Raw genomic sequence first — 7,428 nt, forward strand, 5'->3', positions numbered from 1 at the left:
AGGACTATAATGTAACAAGAGCTCGTTCAAATACTGAGGTGCTAAACCATTCACGGCTTTATAAGTAATAAGCAAGATTTTAAAATCTATACGATGTATAGATTTCATCTCTTCCACAGAGATGAGATCTACTAGCACTTAATTAGATGGAAGATTGTTCTCTTATGTAAACGTGGTAATAATGTTAATAGAATGTTGTTGCTGCAAATAATCTTACAATGGATCCTCACATTTTCCACTAAACTTGAATGCTCAAATAAAAAACAAACAAACAAACAAAAAAAACTTTTAAAGGCACAATATGTAATTTTCGCCGCTAGAGGGCACGTATTCAAAATAAACAAAGAAACAAAGGCGTAGTTTGATGACGCAGTGACTGAGTGTGGAATCATGGGAGTTGTGGTCTTCATCCCCACAGCCGATGCAATCCGACGGGACTCAGGCAGAAATCATGTTCATTGATGAGCTAATGATTTATTAACGTAGTAGAATGAAGCAGGGTGAGGCTGAAAGCCGTCGAAGCGAAACGAGGCCGCTGAACGAGCGTGACACACGGCTAGAAAGCAGCGGAGCTTTTATTATGCCACAGTCGACCGCTTCCGCTCCTTCCGGTCGTGCGTATGTGGGGAAAAAAAGCAGCGCTGTTTCATCATACTAGATACATTTAAAAGTTCTGTTATAATGCTACTCTGTGCGGTCATCACCGGTCTATTTAAGCCTCTAAGCTCATTGTTCAGTTGAGTGGGTTTGTTAAAATAAGTCTTTGACTGATAAAGGCTCAGGTATGCTTTATTTTCTGTATGTGCTCGGCTATATGCACAGTTCAGCATGCAAGCCTTCCAAAGTATACTCATTTGCCCATGAGAATGGATAGACGCATTCAGCGTGTGCGCAGTATCCAGTAAACCGTTCTTTTCAAGCTCTCAAATCCCTCGCACATGCACTGTTGTCCATGCAGACATGAAATCTTAAAATGCTATAGATTAGCTCTACTGCAGGAATCACTGGTACTCAGATTTTTTTGAATGGAATATTTTGTGCGTTCCTGTTTGTAACCACGTTCTCCTTCTGTCCGCAGCTGTGCGATCTTCGCTGCCGCCTGGAGCGTGCTGAGGCGGAGCGGCAGGAACTGCAGGAGGAACTCTGCAGAGAGCGGGAGGCCAGAGAGAAGCTGGAGCTCATGATCTCGCAGCTTCAGCAGCAGATGGTCCAGTCTGGCACCAAGGGGAGACGCAGCACTAGCCCTGCCCAGCCCCCGACCCCTTCCGCAAGCCCCCAATCCCAGCATTCCCTCTCTTCACCGGCCCCTGAGGTAACCACCAGATAAACTCGCCCCCCTCTCTCGCACACTTCCACGCCTGTAGCCCAGGAACACGCTCGCCCACTCCCCGCAGAGTAACAGACAAACACAAAACAAACTCTGCAGAAAAGAGCAGCTCTCCCATAACTGCTTCCGTTTGTGTTGCACCACCACAAAAAAAGACTTAATGTTTGTGTTCAATTTAAAAATACTTTTCGTGTCACCCTGCCCTCGACCAGTCGTTAAGCATTTTTTGGATGTACATGTCTGTTTTAATTTATAGTCGTGCTGAGAGGCTGATGGGACAGTGGAGGTATTTCTTTGTTGGACTTCTTGCCTCCTGTGGTGTTGGGAAAGCGCTCGAGTGCTTTTCTGGTCCCAGCTCTTTGGATACAGGAAACTGACACTCAGTAAAATACTACCTGTGACACGAAGCTCAAGGATGCCAAACAGCAAGACGGCAATGCCCTGCAGCAGCAAGAAACCATGTGGATGTTTACTTTTTTATTTTAATTTTGTGAATCTTTTTTTTTTTTACAGAAAAAATGGGCGTAGGTTTTTGTTAACGTCACAAAAAAATATCAGTAAAAATATTATTCTATAGCATATTTAAGTCATTATACTTAATACAAGCGATTCGGAAACGTAGATGGGGCCTCTAACTGAGGCCCCCGGTTTAAGATCGTAATCCTCCCCCTCTTCCTCTCCATCTCCCCTCCATTTTCTTTCCCTGCCTGCCGTTTGTCTTTTCAGTCTGGTGTTGATTATATGTTTCCTGTCTGCACTGCTGACCTCTTGCAGGCTGGTATATGACAAACAGCTCAGTTCATTCCTGCATGATGCAGTAAGCAAAGACTCACATTCGCCCCCTGCTGGAGAACACTATGAAACTCTGCCCCCATTTAACTACAGGCAGTTATACAAAAAAAGCTTCAGGATAGTGCAGTCCACCTCACTCTGAAGTTTATGTTCAGAGCATAAAAGGATTCCTGTAGCTCCAATAAGAACATACTGGTTGTAGACATCCGATCTTTAAACAAAGCACACAGTAGACCTTATATTTGTCCTTTTCTTAGCAAAGGATTCATTAGTAGTGAAATTGACGATGTAAAGCATTGAAGTACGTCACAATCTCCCATAAACCTAAAGCTGATTTCTTTATTCATCTGAGAACTGCTAATAAAGTACCTAGTTTTTGAATGCTGGATTCCTGTTAAATGATTTGGCTGTCACGTATTGGGTGTTTAGCCTGAATTTGTTTTTTCATATATCCCTCTTATTCATTCCTCCGTGTCATTATTCTTGATGAGTGAACAAACAGGTCTGACAGGGAGAAAAAAAACAGACAGGGGGCCAAGGGAGGGATGTAAAGGAATTAATGCTGTCACGTTAGCTCCCAGTCACTGAGGGTTGAAGAGGCACGCTTTGTCTCGGCAGAATGGGGCAGCTGCCACTGATGCCCACTCATACATCAGCTGTTAGATGGATGAAGAAAGATGGACACAGGAAGTGAAGCGGTTTTGCCACTAGAGCAGTTTGTTCTTTCTTTCTTTTTTCTTTCCTCTGTTCAGATTGGTTGTGTAAACAATATTGGACGTAAATCTAGGCTTCTTTCGTGATGTACATATCTCACATAGAACATTCCACTGTGCACAACTCATCGGATTCACAGTCAGCCAAGCCGCAGCAGTTTTCTAAACCTGATAATGTGTACAGTGCAAAACCTCTTAGATGCAAAAGAGGAAAACGTAAAGAAACACCCTGACGTATGTGAATACATCCAGCTATGAAGAATCAAAAAAACAAAACTATATTGTAAATGAGTGCTTTGCCATTTTTGAACTTTTTTCTTGACTTATTCAGAAATTATTTAATGTATTAACTAATAAAGATTTATATACACTTTGTACATATGGTAGTCATTAATATATTAACTAAATTCTTATAAACAATCTTTCAAGGTTTCTGATCACATCTGCAAAAGCTGGGCGTAGGCCAAGCTCTATTGTTGTTTTTTTGCCTGAAGAGTGGTTGTTGATAAAGTGTGTAAGGTGGTGTAGGGATGCATGATGCTCAGAACCCCTACACTCCATCTAACGGGGAACGGGAACAGTGACATATGCTGTCCAGTGCCTCAGTGTTTCCCTTCAGTGGGTCATTTCGTCCATTTCATTGGAGCCCACTGAGATTGACAACCTGTTGTTATTTTGGTGGTGTTCAGCTTTTCCTCTTCCCCATTTTATATATATATATATATATATATATATATATATACACACACACACACACATATATATATATATTTAAAAAAATAAGAATTTAAAATTCTTAGAAAGAAGGGAGTGAAATAATGCATGTATTGTTAGCTACTATATTGTTATGCTAAAACACAGATTCATTATTGCTAAAATGCAGAAATGATTTTTTTCTATTCTCTCTCACACATACAACCTTTCCAAAAACGTTACTCCATATTGTCTGAGAAAAATAGTCTTTATGTAAATTGGCACAAAATGTGCTCAAGAGCCTAATATAGATGCTAGAAACATTTGATATGAGAGACTGTGTGTGTACTGAAAAGAGCGATGTTTTTTATATATATATATATATATATATATATATAAATATAGCTTTGATTTCATGTGTAGTTCTTTTGAGAGATTGTAGCATTTGTTTTGGCACTGTAATGCATTACTACAGTGTCGACTACAATTTCTGTACAATCAGTATTAGGTTTCTTTTGTTTTCACCACAGTTACCTCTGTAGCAGCCAGTTTCAATGCTGTTTTTGATAGTTTTGGGTATTAAAATGTATTTCTGAAGCTTTCTAGAGTATACCTTTTCATTTGTAACGATTCTATGAAACCTGTAAATTGCATTTTGTACACAGGGGGGCGCTGTATATCTTCTATGTAGAATGCCATGTTAAATTTGAATTCTGGGCATAGGAATACAGTACTCTTTAGACTCTTGAAACAACAAACCTGTTTTTGTTTTTTGCAGTGTTAAGAAAATAAATACAGATAACGTTGTGCATATTCGAGACGTGCCATTTTATATATATATATAGATATATATACACACACACACACACACATATAAATATATTTAAAAAAATAAGAATTTAAAATTCTTAGAAAGAAGGGAGTGAAATAATGCATGTATTGTTAGCTACTATATTGTTATGCTAAAACACAGATTCATTATTGCTAAAATGCAGAAATGATTTTTTTCTATTCTCTCTCACACATACAACCTTTCCAAAAACGTTACTCCATATTGTCTGAGAAAAATAGTCTTTATGTAAATTGGCACAAAATGTGCTCAAGAGCCTAATATAGATGCTAGAAACATTTGATATGAGAGACTGTGTGTGTACTGAAAAGAGCGATGTTTTTTATATATATATATATATATATATATATATAAATATAGCTTTGATTTCATGTGTAGTTCTTTTGAGAGATTGTAGCATTTGTTTTGGCACTGTAATGCATTACTACAGTGTCGACTACAATTTCTGTACAATCAGTATTAGGTTTCTTTTGTTTTCACCACAGTTACCTCTGTAGCAGCCAGTTTCAATGCTGTTTTTGATAGTTTTGGGTATTAAAATGTATTTCTGAAGCTTTCTAGAGTATACCTTTTCATTTGTAACGATTCTATGAAACCTGTAAATTGCATTTTGTACACAGGGGGGCGCTGTATATCTTCTATGTAGAATGCCATGTTAAATTTGAATTCTGGGCATAGGAATACAGTACTCTTTAGACTCTTGAAACAACAAACCTGTTTTTGTTTTTTGCAGTGTTAAGAAAATAAATACAGATAACGTTGTGCATATTCGAGACGTGTGAAATATGTTGAATATCTGATATGTATAGGCCTGGTATAATATAATTAGCAAAATTGTACTTTAAAGCAATCTAATGCTAGAGTTTTTCAGCAAAGCTACCATGTATTTTGCATTATAGAGGAAATATCCCATTTAACAGGGGATAATGATTACTGTGGCTCCCTTGAGCTGATTAATGGCAAAAGAGAAAAGAAAATTGCAATTAAATAAATATTTTTTTTATAATGGTAAAAATACACATAGTATACAAATAACTACCTGCCAGCACAGCATGTGTCCCTATGATCTTAATCACATCTTTTCTCATGTGTAACCGAGATGTCACTATTAAAGAAAAGGGGGAAAAAAAATCAGATGTGATGCTTTTTTTTTTGAGAACACAACACTGAAATAGAAACAATGTCATTGTTTATGACTTTCGTAAACAGCAAAGATATTTTAAGTTGCAATTCTGAGATATGAAATGCAGTGTTTGTGTGTATCATTGCATATGTTGCCAATCTTACAGTGTGATGAGAGGTTTTTTGCTTTTGCATGAAAATGAGACATTGCTCTCCTACCTCATGTTGTGATAAGATGTTTTCTAAAGCAGATGACACATCTCAAACTGGTTATCATGATCGATATTTACGAGTTAAATACATGTACATGCTTTTAGCTAATACCTCAGTTGTATCTAGTGTTTTATTGTTTATTTCCCCTATTTCAGACATTGTAAATATCTTGTATAGACAATGAACTTGGATTTAATTCAAGTAAAGTTCTGTAGTGTCAAACCGACTGTGTCATTGTACTTTTTTCATTTTATGCCGGTTTGCTTTGGCAGGTTTACTTAAAAGTACAGTTCACACAAAAAATGACATTTTGGCATCTCTTTACTCATCCTCATGTTCCTGTATGACTTTCTTCTGTCGAATGCTTTTTCTTTTCTTTCCATTGTGGTGCAATGTTTCTTCACAAAAACATTTGAAACACTCTTTATCCCTATAAAGCCTACTGTATAATATTAGATGAATTTACATGAATTACATGAATTTGTAAGGCCTCTAAATTTTCAACATAATTAAAACTTTGCTGAGAAACCTGTTGTACACAATCTACTACATGCTCTCTGTCATCTGATTGATAGTTAATACTTTTTTAACAAGTATAAGAGGCCTTCAAATAATTATTTTTTGCTGTGAAATATCCAATGATTTTTTTGAAGTAAACAAAAGCATGACTTTTATATTGTTATTAATATTTCAAGACGAACACTTACTGGATTGAAGCAAAACTTTACTTAATCATCCATACTTTTTTATTTTTTATTTTTTTTTATTAAAAGTCATGTTAATATGTATCAAATATGATACAAAATGCTTTTTGAGCGATGTTTATTTGTACATTTAAAATATCAAAATATCTTACTGAGACATAGGCCTATTATTGCACTTGCAGATATCAATTGACGACATATATGTATTTTCTGTGAGTAATCTGTTAAACTGATTTACATTACAAGCTGTCTGAATTTCATTTTACTTTTTGGTCACGTAAGTAGCAATCTGCACCAAATTGCATATTTTTGCTCAGTTTAGTCCTCTGAATAAAACGATGTGTTTATGTTCCTCCATGTGTGATCTTCTCACTAGATTATATGGGCCATATTTTTTTTTCCAATATTTTCTTTTAATTTTTTCCTAAAGTTTCAATAAGCTATTTATAAAAAAAAAAATTTTTTTTAAACTCCATTTAAAAACACATTTGTCTGACTATTATTTAACATCTTTAAAGGGTTAAAGGCACAATATGTAATTTTCGCCGCTAGAGGGCGCGTATTCAAAATAAACAAATAGACAAAGGCGTAGTTTGATGACGCCGTGACTGAGTGTGGAATCATGGGAGTTGTGGTCTTCATCCCCACAGCCGATGCAATCCGACGGCACACGGGCAGAAATCATGTTCATGGATGAGCTAATGATTTATTAACATAGTAGAATCTAGCAGGGTGAGGCTGAAAGCCATTGAAGCGAAACGAGGCCGCTGAACGAGCGTGACACACGGCTCGAAAGCAGCGGAGCTTTTATTATGCCACAGTCGACCGCTTCCGCTTCTTCCGGTCAGGAGTATGTGGGGGGAAAAAGCAGCGCTGTTTTATCATACTAGATACGTTTGAAAGTTATGTTATAATGCTACTCTGTGCGGTCGTCACCGGTCTATTAAAACGCACAACATATTAAAGCGTCTTTGGTGTTTCCATGTTTTCTACAAAACAAAAAATCGAGGGGTT

The 7,428-nt window shown here is 37.0% G+C and overlaps 1 protein-coding gene across 2 annotated transcripts in view; it reads left to right on the forward strand.

Moving 5' to 3' along the window:
- LOC107738174 (ski-like protein) overlaps window positions 1-3,046 on the forward strand; it is a 29,446-nt gene extending 26,400 nt beyond the window's left edge. For both annotated transcript variants that reach the window (XM_016549897.1, XM_016549898.1), the window contains exon 7: window positions 1,079-3,046. In XM_016549897.1, coding sequence (XP_016405383.1) covers window positions 1,079-1,327 — 249 coding nt within the window. In that variant the 3' untranslated portion in view covers window positions 1,328-3,046. The remainder of the gene's footprint in view (window positions 1-1,078) is intronic.
- The last annotated feature ends 4,382 nt before the right edge of the window (window positions 3,047-7,428 follow it).

The sequence above is a fragment of the Sinocyclocheilus rhinocerous genome, unplaced genomic scaffold (genome assembly GCF_001515625.1).
Source record: "Sinocyclocheilus rhinocerous isolate Xijiao unplaced genomic scaffold, SAMN03320098_v1.1 scaffold254, whole genome shotgun sequence".
NCBI lineage: Eukaryota > Metazoa > Chordata > Actinopteri > Cypriniformes > Cyprinidae > Sinocyclocheilus > Sinocyclocheilus rhinocerous.